The sequence below is a fragment of the Bos taurus genome, chromosome 15, assembly GCF_002263795.3.
Source record: "Bos taurus isolate L1 Dominette 01449 registration number 42190680 breed Hereford chromosome 15, ARS-UCD2.0, whole genome shotgun sequence".
Classification (NCBI taxonomy): domain Eukaryota; kingdom Metazoa; phylum Chordata; class Mammalia; order Artiodactyla; family Bovidae; genus Bos; species Bos taurus.
Genome location: NC_037342.1, coordinates 57,320,458 through 57,334,684, shown reverse-complemented (window position 1 = coordinate 57,334,684; position 14,227 = coordinate 57,320,458). Strand labels below are relative to the sequence as shown.

The window sequence follows — 14,227 nt, the reverse complement described above, 5'->3', positions numbered from 1 at the left end:
TTGAAGAAAGAGAATTGTGGTTTAAAGTTTAAAAATTATTGCTTTAGGGACTGGGTCACTCCTGTTAGATTTTCTGCAGCGAGGTCTTAATCCAATTGTTGGAAAAACCCCACCAGGATATCCTTCGCCATGGTACCCTTGGGATTTGAAATACAAAATCCAGGCTGACCTCTTGGGCAAGGACATGGTGGAAGATGCTGTCCAAAATGCACAGTATGTATAGAAGTACATGGATAATGATAACAATTAGATTCAATGTTAATACCACAATGGCTACCACACCATTGTGACTGTGCTTGTGAAGTTCCCACACTATGTCAGATGCTGCGGTAGGCACTTGATACCTAATTTATTCTGATATTTTCAAATTATATTCTTCAAAATCTATGTTCAAAGAGATGAGCCAAGGATAGAAAGGGATATGAAAAATGGACTGGGCTTCCCAAACCTCTGTTGCTATTCTCTCTTCATTCAGAGGAAATTCGCTTTAATCCGTTTCGACTATTGAGGATTTGTATAAATATCTCTTCACAAAAACCTTCTGTCATTTATTGATGAAGATTTAAAAACCATTGTGTCATATAATCTAATCTTCATAAATCCTTTATTTTACAAATTAAAAAATAAAGTCTCAGAGAGGTTAAGTAAATTATAGGTATCTTTAGCAAGAGGCAGAGAACGAATCTGAACCAGGCCTCAGTAATTTCACAGTCCAGTGCTCTTAGACTGCCTGTAGTTTAACACAATACTTTATTACCAATTTCAGGGTTAATATCACCTCTCCAAGCCCTCTGCTCAGGCATGTCCTGATATAGTTATGGGTCGATGAGGAGAAAAAAATATGGTATAATTTGATGACTGAGCCTAAACTATTTTTTTTATAGCATCAATTAACTAACCAGTTCTTCCCCCATAGCAAGGAAATTTCTCAATACTATATTATTTTTAGCTTGGTTAGACCTCAAAGCTTCCATATCACATTGTTTTAAATACATCCTATTTCACTATATTCTAAAGGTTAATATATTTTAATAGATGTAAAAGTGATCATTCAAGGCCCTTTCATGCCAGCATTTCATAGAATTTATCTTTATGGACAAAAATAGAATGCTGTTGGTTTGATATTGTCACAACCAATACTGGTGTAATGATTTTCATTATTACTGTTGTTGTAACAAAGAGCCCAAAATAGTCCCATCCACAATTTTAACTTTATTTTATTTTGCTTTTTTTTGGCAGGTGGGTAGAATGGAGGTTCTCTGTATTAAACAAAAACAACAACAACCTTAGTCTTCTGGTAACCAAAAGAGACCAGAAAGTTACTTTAGTCCTCAAGAACCCACACTATCAATAATGCTTTAAGAATACCAACAAGTGTGTTAGGATACTGAACAGAATACAAGTATTCTACATCCATTATCTCCATTAGTCCTTTAACCTGTTCTTGAGAAGATACAGCTTTTGAGCCCTTCCAGGAGATGTGAAAACTAAGGTACAGAAAGACTGACTTACACACGGTCACACATTTTAGAGAGGAGCAGAATGGAAACCGAACTGTTATGACTCTGATTACCAAGCCTACTTCTTAACAACCAGCCATACTGCCTGTATCTTTCTTCTTTGTCACTCTGTATGTATATGTGTGCACACTTGGCTGTGTCTGACTTTTTGAGGTCCCACAACTATAAGCCACCAGGCTCCTCTGTCCATTGAATTCTCCAGGAAAGAACACTGGAGTGGGTTGCCATTTCCTACTCCAGGGGATCTTCCCAACCCAGTGACTGAATGTGAGTCTCTTCTGTCTCCTGCATTGGCAGGAAGGTTCTTACCACTAGTGCCACCTGGGAAGACCTGTCAGGCTATACATGGCCAGTTAAAAAATTAAGTACTCACGGGTATCCCAGTTCCATGAAGTTGTTCCATATTTGCTTCAAAAACATGATGACTCCCATCTGGAGGCAAAGGTCTATCAAACAGCCACTGGGATGACACTGAAACAAACAACAGGGCAATAAGGATCTTGCTCCTCTCAGAGAGCTTAAACACCCCTATCTTCCAACTGCACAGCAAATTCTAAAGCCATGTCTCCTCATGTCAATGCATAGAGAGAATAAAAACAAGGAAGGAATAGCAGGTATGAGGATACTTGATAGGGAAGTTTTCAGTAAATATACTGGAATATTGACCAAAATTATAACAGCAATAACAACAAACATTTTTTTTTTTTTCATGGCCACCCCATGAGGTGTGTTCTCTGCATTGGAAGCACAAAATCTTAACCACTGGACCACCAGGGAAGTCTAACAAATCTACCTTTTAATGAAAACACTACTGCCAGGCTCCATGTTAGGCATGATCACATTTAATGAATATTCTGGAATACTTTATGAAAACAGTGTAAGTATTAGTCAGTCATGTCTGATTCTGCAATCCCATGGACTGTAGTCCACCAAGCTCCTCTATCCATGGGATTCCCAGGGCAAGAACATTGGAATGGGTAGCCACTTCCTTCTTCAAGGGATCTTCCTGACACACGGATCAAACCTGGGTCTCCTGCATTGCAGGCAGATTCTTTACCATCTGAACCATCAAGGAATCAATTTAATAACCAAGTGATATTAAAATGTTTAACAAAATGTTTATATTTTTAAAAATAAGCTTCCTATCTCAGGCTAATTTTAAATTTGTAGAAAATTTGCAAAGCTAAAATAGTACAGAGAGTACCAATACACTCCTCTCCCAATTTCCTTCACTGCCCCTTACAGAACCAAGTTATATTGTCAAAGCTAAGAAATTCACAGTAATACATTTCTATTAGGTAGTGTGTTAGAAAACAGAGGCATTGCTTTGCTGACAAAAGTCTGTAGAGTCAAAGCTATAGTTTTTCTAGTAGTTATGTACGGATGTGAGATTTGGGCCATAAAGAAGGCTGAATGCCAAAGAATTGATACTTTTGAACTGTGGTGTTGAAGAAGAACTCTTGAGAATCCCTTGGATAGCAAGGAGATCAAACAAGTCAATCCTAAAGAATCATCCCTGAATATTCATTGGAAGGACTGATGCTGAAGCTGAAGCTCTAATACTTTGGCCACCTGATGAGAAGAGCCTACTCATTGGAAAAGACCCTGATATTGGGAAAGACTGAGGGCAGGAGAAGAAGGGGATGACAGAGAATGAGATAGTGGATGGCATCACCAATTCAACAGACATGAGTTTGAGCGAGCTCTGGGAGATAGTGAAGGACAGGGAGGCCTGGAGAGCTACAGTCCTTGGGGTCACAAAGAGTCAGACATGACTTAAGAGACTGAACAGCAATGAACTAAACTCCAGACTTTACTTAGATTTCACCTGCTCAAGAATCTAATCTGGGATACCTCAGAATTTGTCATGTCTCTCCTAGTCTCCTCTGGTCTAGGCAGTTTCTCAGATTTTCATATTCTTAACAATTTTGAGCACCACGGACAAGCATCCTGTGGACAATCCCCCAAGCTGGGTTAATCTCATGTTTTCACCTTTAGACTGGGGTTATATGTTTTGGAATGGAGGTTGGGTACAGTGGTGAAGTGCCATTTTCACCATCAGGGTTACATGATATCCACATGTCATTACTAGTGATATTAACCTTCAACATTTGGTTAGTATAGTATCTGCCAGGTGTTTCCATGGAAAAGTTACTCATTTTTCCTTTCTCTCAGAAGTGAGTCACTAAGTCTAGCCCACTCTCAAGATGGGGGAAAGGTCTATTGCCCAGGGAGGAATTATCTATGCATATTATAATGCATTTAAGTGATATAAGTGCGCCACAAAACAGTTTGCCAGTATGATCCCAGTGATGCCCTGTCTGTGTTCCACTGCTTTTTTTTAGATCTTCAGTAATAGCATTAGAGGGCTTCTCAGGTGACCCAGTGGTAAAGAGTCCACTTGCCAATGCAGGAGAAGTGGGTTCGATCTCTGGGTCTGGAAGATCCTTTGAAGGAGGAAATGGCAACCTGCTCCAGTATTCTTGCCTGGGAAATCCCATGGACAGAGGAGCCTGGTGGGCTACAGTCCACAGGGCTGCAAAGTCAGACATGGCTGAGTGACTGAGCATGCACGAATGCAACAACATTAGAAACCCATACACACAAAAATGTGATTACAATGAAAATTGTAATCAATGTGTTTTGCTTGAAAACTGCACACTATTTGAGTAGGAAAGCATAGGTCTTTTTCTTTGGAAATGGGTTCACATCCTGCTCATAAGGCTGATGGTCTCTGTAGCTTTGATCTACAGTTTCTATTTCTATCAAGTCAGTACCAGTGGGACTTCAAAGGGAACAAATACTTAGGACACAAAGAGCCTGCTTTTCTGTTTCCAGCCCAGTAACTTAAAACTCTCCAATCTGAGCCAGAGAGGGTTTGCCAGTGGTAGTTTTTATTGTGTGGAGAAGTTTCAGTTCTCCTATACAAGCATATTCCTTTTCAGGATGAATTTAGGACCCCCTGAACTCTGCCACATATATACCATAAACAGGTTCAGTAGAATGTCTGAGACAGAATAATTACTAAGCTACAGAGGCAGATCAAAGATCACAGTAGCAAGCTGAAACTGTTCATTTTTTGCAGAGAGATTCAAAGAGGCAAATTAACTTGTCCAAGATTATGCAATGCTAACTGGAGATGTAGAAATGAAAGCTGTGGTCTCCTCTACCCTAATGCACTGCTCCCTCACATAATGCTAAGGATGACTTCTATTTATCAAATGTATTTGCTGCCTTGTAGGGCTGCTTTCGGAGAAGGCAATGGCACCCTACTCCAGTACTCTTGCCTGGAAAATCCCATGGATGGAGGAGCCTGATAGGCTGCAGTCCATGGGGTCATAAAGAGTCGGACACGACTGAGTGACTTCACTTTTCACTTTCATGCATTGGAAAAGGAAATGGCAACCCACTCCAGTGTTCTTGCCTGGAGAATCCCAGGGACAGGGGAGCCTGGTGGGCTGCAGTCTATGGGGTTGCACAGAGTCGGACACAACTGAAGCGACTTAGCAGCAGCAGCAGCAGCAGCAGGGCTGCTTTAGCAAACCCTATTATTTTGTGGAAAGGGAAAAGGAAGACCATTATAGAACCATGTGACTGGATCACTCTCCACAATGGTAGGGCAAAGTGGGGAGGCCAGAAGACATGCCATTTATAATTTTGTTGGAATTGAGCATAAGGACTTTTTGGTTCACAGGATAGAGTATGTTAGTTGCTCAGTTACGTCCAACTCTTTGCGACCCCATGAGCAATAGCCCGCAAGGGTCCTCTGCCCATGGAATTCTCCAGGCAAGAATACTGGAGTGGATTGCAATTTCCTTCTCTAATATGGTAGAGAAAGCGGTTTAACAGTTTCAGTGAAGCTACCTCCTCACATAATGATTCCTTTGAGCTAAATCCAGTCCTTCAATACTCTAAAATTCATTTAGTAAAAAGTCTATACGTAGAAAGAGTAAAGTGAAAGTCACTCGTTTGTGACCCCATGGACTATACAGTCCATGGAATTCTCCAGGCCAGAATACTGGAGTCAGTAGCTGTTCCCTTCTCCAGGGGATCTTCCCAACCCAGGGATCAAAACCAGGACTCCCACATTGCAGGCAGATTCTTTACCAGATGAGCCACCAGGGAAGCTCAGAATGAGTAAAGGGCATGGACAAATGTGCAGGAGACCCAGACTTTCATTTCCATTGCACCACTCACAATCATATGACCATCAGCAGTCCAGTTGCTCAGTCATGTCCGACTCTTTTTGACCCCATGGACTGCAGCATGCCAGGCTTCCCTGTCCATCACCAACCCCCGGAATTTACTCAAACTCATGCCCATCATGTCAGTGATGCCATCCAACCATCTCATCCTCTGTTGTCCCCATCCCCTCCCACCTTCAATCTTTTCCAGCATCAGGTTTTTTTCCAATGTGTCCGTTCTTTGCATCAGATTGCCAAAGTATTGGAGTTTCAGCGATAGCATCAGTCCTTCCAATGAATATTTAGGACTGATTTTCTTTAGGATGGACTGGTTGGATCTCCCTACAGTCCAAGGGACTCAAGAGTCTTCTCCAACACCACAGTTCAAAAGCATCAATTCTTCAGCTTTCTTTACAGTCCAATTCTCACATCCATACATGACTACTGGAAAAACAATAGCTTTGACTAGACAGACCCTTGTTGGCAAAGTAATCTTTCTGCTTTTTAATATGCCGTCTGGGTTGCTCAATAGCTTTTCTTCCAAGGAGCAAGAATATTTTAATTTCATGGCTGCAGTCACCATCTGCAGTGATTTTGGAGCCCCAAAATAAAGTCTTTTACTGTTTCCATTGTTTCCCCATCTATTTGCCATGAAGTGATAGGACCAGATGCCATGATCTTTGTTTTCTGAATGTTGAGCTTTAAGCCAACTTTTTCAGTCTCCTCTTTCACTTTCATCAAGAGGCTCCTTAGTTCTTCTTCACTTTCTGCCATAAGGCTGGTGTCATATGCATATCTGAGGTTATTGATATTTCTCCTGGCAATCTTGATTCCAGCTTGTGCTTCCTCCAGCCCAGCATTTCTCATGATGTACTTTGCATATAAGTTAAATAAGCAGGGTGACAATACACAGACTTGACGAACTCCTTTTCCTATTTAGATCCAGTCTGTTGTTCCATGTGCAGTTCTAACTGTTGCTTCCTGACCTGCATACAGGTTTCTCAAGAGGCAGGTCAGGTGGTCTGGTATTCCCATCTCTTTCAGAATTTTCCACAGTTTATTGTGATCCACACAGTCAAAGGCTTTGGTGTAGTCAATAAAGCAGAAATAGATGTTTTTCTGGAACTCTCTTGAATGTGCTGGTATATTGTAAACACTCATTCCATATTAACTACTATTAACATTTTATATAGATACACAAATAAGGTGCTCAGTTGCTCATTTGTGTCTGACTTTTTGTGACCCCATGGACTGTAGCCCGCCAGGCTCCTCTGTCCACGGGATTTCCCAGGCAAGGATACTGGAGTGGGTTGCCATTCCCTTCTCCAGGGCTTCTTCCCGACCCAGGGAGACTGAACCCAGTGTCTCTTGTGTTTCCTGTATTGGTAGGTGGATTCCTTACCACTAGCACAATCTGGGAAGCCATGAGATATTGTATAGCATGGTATGAGAGAAGTCCATAATAGCCAGTTTATAAATTTTCTAAATAAATTGCAGTACTATTTTTCTTTCTTTATAAATAGCTGCCATTATTCATGCCAGGCATTTTACATGCAAGATCCAACTTAATCCACCTATGGCCAGTATTATTGAGAATGACTATTCTTATCACAATTTGCAAAGAAAAAAAACATTTTGAGACATAGAAATATTAAGATCATGTATCCAGTGGGGCAAAATTAGAATGTAGATTGTCAGATTCCAAAGACAAAATACTTGTTACATATCATGGTTATGTTATTTTCTTCAAGATTGTTAACATTATTAAAGGAAGGAAAGAGATATCTTCACTTGTACACCACATATTACCCAGCAGAGGTCTAAGATACAGTATGTATTGGGAGAATGGCATTGAAATATGTATAATATCATGTATGAAATGAGTCACCAGTCCAGGTTCGATGCACGATACTGGACGCTTGGGGCTGGTGCACTGGGACGCCCCAGAGGGATGGTATGGGGAGGGAGGAGGGAGGAGGGTTCAGGATGGGGAACACATGTATACCTGTGGCGGATTCATTTTGATATTTGGCAAAACCAATACAATATTGTAAAGTTTAAAAATAAAATAAAAAAAAATAAATGCTTGTTGTATGACTAAATTCAGAGATCTAACTCTTATTTTCCATCATATATACCTTTTCTATCTACACTTCCAGGATTTCCAGGCTCTATTCCAAACCCATATTTTTAATTCACTGATTTTTTTTTCAAAATAAATCTTTTATTGGAAAATATGGCTACTATCTATGTCATAGGCATTGTGGAAAATAGGATGGCTATGAAATATTTTTCCTGACACTAGTATTACAGTTATTTCCCTGGGACTTTCAAAGAGGAATCACAAATTCTAATAATTTCATGATTAACAGTGAAAGTGTGAAAGTAGCTCAGTTGTGTCTGACTCTTTGCGACCCCATGGACTTTACAGTCCGTGGAATTCTCCAGGCCAGAATACTGGAGTGGGTAGCTGATCCCTTCTCCAGGGGATCTTCCCAACCCAGGGACTGAACCCAGGTCTCCAGCATTGCAGGCGGATTCTTTACCAGCTGAGTCACCAGGGAAGCCCAAGAATACTGGAGTGGGTAGCCTCCCCCTTCTCCAGAGGATCTTTCTGACCCAGGAATCAAACTGGGGTCTCCTGAATTGCAGGAAGATTCTTTACCAACTGAGCTATCAAGGAAGCCCCAGTTGACAGTAACAGTACCCAATTAAACAAAATTATTGGAGAAGGAAATGGCAACCCACTCCAGTACTCTTGTCTAGAGAATCCCATGGATGGAGGAGCCTGGTAGACTACAGTCCGAGGGGTCGCAAAGAGTCGGACACGACTTAGCGACTTCACTTTCACTTTATTGGTGCTAGCAGGCACGAAAATGGCATCATATGCAGACTACCTGCCTGTGACCACTTTGTTCCCCGAACTACCCTTGCTAACTCCACTGAACACTCTTGGAAAAAAGTAAGCCTTTTTTTCTCCCCACCCCTTCACCACAACACACACACACACACACACACACACACACACACACACACAACAAAGGGGAGCTGAAAGGCTTTTAGTGGATATGGTCATACTTTTGGGCTATGAAAGAAAACTGCAAGTTTGATTTGGGGACTTCCAGGAAGCCTGGGATTATGAAAGGCCCTAGTTTATCTCTTTCCAATAGAATAATACCCAGGTAGCTATAGAGACATAGCATTGATAAATATCAGCTACAATTTACAGAGTTCCTACCATAGTACAGGGATTGGGCTACTTGTGTGATGCAAATTATCTTTTATCTAGTACAGCTTTGCAACCTAAGTATTACTATTGCCAGTGTACAGATGAGAAGACAAATATTCAGAGAGGTTAAATGAAGGACAAAGAATAATCAGAAAGATTAACATTTGAGCCCAGTTTTCTTTGATAAAAAGCATACATTCTTTGGGCTTTCTCAAAGTATTCCAATCAACTTTTAGAACACCCAAAGGAGACAACATTAATGAGAGAGCCCCTGTGTTTGGTGGGACTGTTTAGATAGAGATCAGAATTGCCTCTACCCTCCAAGTTCTCAGGTGATCTTTTTCTTAACCTTTCACTAAATTATGACCTCCTAATAATGCTGCCTCCCCTTCATGGATCACAGCCTTGTCTTGGCAAAGGGGTTTGTATAACTCAATGAAGGTATGATCCATGCCATGCAGGGCCACCCAAGGCAGGTTGATCATAGCAGAGATTCCTGACAAAATGTAGTACATTGGAGAAGGGAATGGCAAACCACTCCAGTATTCTTGCCACAAAAACCCCATGAACAGTATGAAAAGGCAAAAATATATGAAACCAGATGAGCCCACCAGGTCGGAAGGTGTCCAACATGCTGCTGGGGAAGATCAGAGAGCTAATAGCTCCAGAAAGAATGAAGAGCCTAGGACAAAGCGGAAATGTTACTCAGTTGTGGATGTGTCTGGTGGTGAAAGTAATGTCTGAAGCTATAAAGAACAATATTGCATAAGAACCTGGAATATTAGATCCATGAAACAAGGTAAATTGGATGTGGTCTAGCAGGAGATGGCAAGAATGAACAACGACATTTTAGGAATTCAGATGACCATTACACTGACTACTGTGGGCAAGAATCCTTTAGAAGAAATGGAGTACCCTCACAGTCAACAAAAGAGTTTGAAATGCAGTTGTTGTAGGTCAGTCGCTAAGTCGTGTCTGACTCTTTGTAATCCCATGGGCTGCAGCATTCCAGGCTTCCCTGTCCTTCACTATCACCTGGAGTTTGCTCAAACTCATGTCCAAAATATAGCACTTGGGTGCAATCTTAAAAATGACAGAATGACTTCATTTTTTTCCAATGCAAACTAATCAACATCACAGTAACCCAAGTCTATGCCCCAACCACTAATGCCAAAGAAGTTGAAGATGAATAGCTCTATGAAGGCCTACCTATAACACCTTCTAGAACACCAAGAAAAATATGTACTTTTCATTAGAGGGGATTGAAATGCAAAAGTAGGAAGTCAAGAGATACTTGGAGTAACAGGCAAGTTTGGCCTTGGAGTACAAAATGAAGCAGGGCAAAGGCTAACAGAGTTTTGTCCAGAACACACTGGTCATAGCAAACACCCTTTTCCAACAACATAAGTGATGACTCTAGACATGGACATCAGGAGATGGTCAATACTGAAATTTGATTTATTATTCTCTTTGCAACTGAAGATAGAAAAGCTTTATACAGTCAGCAAAAACAAGACTTGGAGCTGACTGTGGCTCAGATCATGAACTCCTTATTGTAAACTTCAGGCTTAAATTGAAGACAGTAGGGAAAATATTCATACCATTTAGATAGGACCTAAATCAAACCCTTATGATTATACAGTGGAGGTGATGAATAGATTCAAGGGATTAGATCTAGTAGACAGAGTGCCTGAAGACCTATGGATGGAGGTTCATAACAATGTACAGGTGTGAACCAAAACCATCCCAAAGAAAAGGAAATACAAGAAGCCAAACTGGTCATCTGAAGAGGCTTTAAAAATGGCTGAGAAAAGGAGAAGAAAAAGGCAAGGGAGAAAGGGAAAGATATACCTTACTGAATGCAGAGTTCCAGAGAATAGCAAGGAGAGATAAGAAAACCTTAAGTGAACAATGCAAAGAAATAGAGGAAAACAATAGAATGGGAAAGACTTAGAAATCTCTTCAAGAAAATTGGAGGTATTAAGGGAATGTTTCATGCAAGAATGGGCATGATAAAGAACAGAAATGGTAAGGACCTAACAAAAAGCAGATGAGATTAAGAAAAGGTGGCAAGAATACATAGGAGAACTATATTTTAAAAAGTCTTAATGAACTGGATAACCATGATGGTGTGGTCACTCACCTAGAACCAGACATCCTGGAGTGTGAAGTCAAGTGGGCCTTAGGAAGAATTACTAACAGCAAAGCTAATGGAGGTGACGGAATTCTAGACAAGCTATTCAAAATTCTAAAAGATGCTGTGAAAGTGCTGCACTCAATATGTCAGCAAATTTGGAAAACTCAGCAGTGGCCACAGGACTGGAAAATGTCAGTTTTCATTCCAATCCCAAAGATGTGCAAAGACAAAGAATGCTCAAACTACTGTACAGTTGCACTCATTTCTCATGCTAGCAAGGTAATACTCAAAATTATTCAAGCTAGGCTTCAGTAGTACATGAGCTGAGAATTTCCAGATGTACAAGCTGGATCTAGAAAATGCATAGGAAGATCACCTGGAGAAGGAAATGGGAACCCACTCTGGTACTCTTGCCTGGAGAATTCCATGGACAGAGGAGCCTGGCAGGCTATACAGTCCATGGGATTGCAAAGAGTCAGACACACTGTGCAATTAACTTTCACTTTTCACTTTTTTCATAGGAACCAGAGTTTAAATTGCCAAGATTTCATTGCATCACAGAGAAAGGAACCGAATTCCATAAAAGCATCTACTTCTGCTTCATTGACTACACTAATGCCTATTATCCACTATGTGGATCACAAAAAACTGGAAAATTCTGCAAGAGCTGGGAATACCAGACCACCTTATCTGTCTCCTGAGAAATCTGTGTGCAGGTCAAGAAGAATAGTTAGAACCAGACATGGAACAATGGACTGGTTCAAAATTGGGAAAAGAATATGACAAAGCTGTATACTGTCAGCCTGTTTATTTCACTTCTATGAAAAGCCATCATTAGAAATTCTGGGCCGCATGACTCAAAAGCTGGAATCAAGATTGTCGAGAGAAATACCAACAATCTCAGATATGCAGATGGTAACATTCTTATGGCAGAAATTGAAGAGGAACTAAATAGCCTTTTGATAAAGCTCAAAGAGGAGAGTGAAAAAAGTTGGCTGAAAGCTCAGATTCAAAAACAAAGATCATGGCATCTGGTCCCATCACTTCATGGCAAACATTATAGAAGGGGGAAAAGTGGAAACAGTGACAGATTTTATTTTCTTGGGCTCCAAAATCACCATGGATGATGATTACAGCCATGAAATGAAAAAACACTTGCTCCTTGGAAGGAATGACAAGCCTAGACCGTGTACTAAAAAGCAGAGACTCACTTTGCTGACAGAGGTCCAGAGAGTCAAAGCTATGGTTTTCCCAGTAGTCATGTACAGATGTAAGAACTGGACCATAAAGAAGGCTGAGGGCTGAAGAATGATGCTTTTGAACTGTGACGCTAGAGAAGACTCTTGAGAGTCCCTTGGACTGTGAGGAGATCCAACCAGTCAATCCCAAAGGAAATCAACCATGACTATTCATTGGAAGGACTGATCCTAAAGCTAAAACTCCAATACTCTGGCCACCTGATGCAAAGAGCTGACTCACTGAAAAAGACCCAGACGCTGGGAAGACCCTGATGCAAAGAGCTGACTCACTGAAAAAGACCCAGATGCTAGGAAGATTGAAGGCAAAAGGAGAAGGGGAAAACAGAAGATGAGAATGTTAGATGGCATCACCAACTTAATGGACATGAACTTGAGCAAACTGTGGGAGATAGTGGAGGAAAGGGAAGCCTGGTATGTTGCAGTTCATATCATTGCAAAGAGTCAGACACCACTTAGTGACTGAACAAAAACAACTAATGCTGCATATGTTACAGTGAATTTTACATTAGAATAATTTTTAAAATTTTGAATTAGATAAGTAAAAAATTTGACAGTTAGTCTAAATAGATCCAGAAATTTTAAGATGTAGAATACTGATATAATAAACCTTACAATCTCATTTCTCTGAGTGAAAAGTAATTTTATTAAATTTGTGGCTGCTAATTTTGGGGGATCTTAATTATACTTTACATGAAAATAAACTTCCAATGGGTCAAAGATAATATTTTTAAAAATAACAGTAGTTAAAAATATGCATGAATTTTTTAAATTTCCCAAATTGACAACACATTTTTGTGATGAAACAAATTCCCCAAAACATTAATGACAATAATATTTTGATTAGAAAATGCTATATAGTTTTGTAAAAAATATATCAAAATAAAATTAAAAGATATACAAGAAAATGGGAAACATATCCCTAACAAATTTGGAAGAACCTAATTGTATTTGTTTAGAAATTATTAAAACAGAAAAAACAGTTTAATGAAAATGAACAGGAATAACATACCTGCAGAAATGCAAAATATCAATAAACATGAAAAACATTCTCTGTGTCACTTGTAATTAAAGGAACTGAAATCAAGAGATATTCTGATATCTTTTGGGTTATTGGTAAAAACGAAACTGTTTCACTTGGCAAATTGTGAAGAAGTAAATTCATATACTATAGGTAGGAGCTGGCATTTGGGAGGACAGTTTGTCAGTCTTAGTGAAAATACACAACACTCTCTCCCTGGAATATAGAAATATTATTCCTAGACATTTTGTTTCCATATATACATATTATAAATCAATAAAGAAATATAAGACTTTGAAGATATACCTATACATATATAAATTGGTATTTCATGTAAGATTTCTTTTAGACTAAATTTTCCTTGCTTAGAAGGAAACACAATATATTTAAAAGTTTGGAGATCAGTGCATAGATAATAATAACCCTCCAAAAGAAAAAAAATCTACTGGAACTAAATTTCTGGGCTTTGTGAATGGAAGAAATGGTTCTGATAGTATATTAAAGAGCTCTGAGGTCAGGATCTTGGGTTTTAATGTACACCTTCTTTTTTGGAAGACTTGGTTTCTTAGGAACCCATAGATTTCCTGCTTTATCAAAAACATGTCTTCAGTACAGATGAAATTGCCTGTTTCACCTCCCCTTTCTCTCTCTTCCCACCCCCTTTTCCCCCACAGTCATTGGCCCATATCCATGCCCACCCCCACCCTTACAAGGTTACTTACTTCCTCTAGTCTCCACCGGTTGAAAAGTTTATTGTACTTTCCTGGATGGCCAACAAATCTGTAAAAAGCCATTTTAATTCATTAGTGTTTAGGCGGGGTTGACTGAAGAACACTTACTAATGCATTACAACCAGTGCAAGTGTGGGTAGACGTAAGTG

The 14,227-nt window shown here is 39.9% G+C and overlaps 1 protein-coding gene across 8 annotated transcripts in view; it reads right to left on the bottom strand.

Annotated features, from left to right (window-relative positions):
* ANO3 (anoctamin 3) overlaps positions 1–14,227 on the bottom strand; it is a 457,212-nt gene that overhangs the window by 19,305 nt on the left and 423,680 nt on the right. For all 8 annotated transcript variants that reach the window (XM_059874526.1, XM_059874525.1, XM_059874527.1 and 5 more), the window contains 2 exon segments: positions 14,070–14,127; positions 1,894–1,991 (listed from right to left, as the gene is read on the bottom strand). In XM_059874526.1, coding sequence (XP_059730509.1) covers positions 1,894–1,991; positions 14,070–14,127 — 156 coding nt within the window.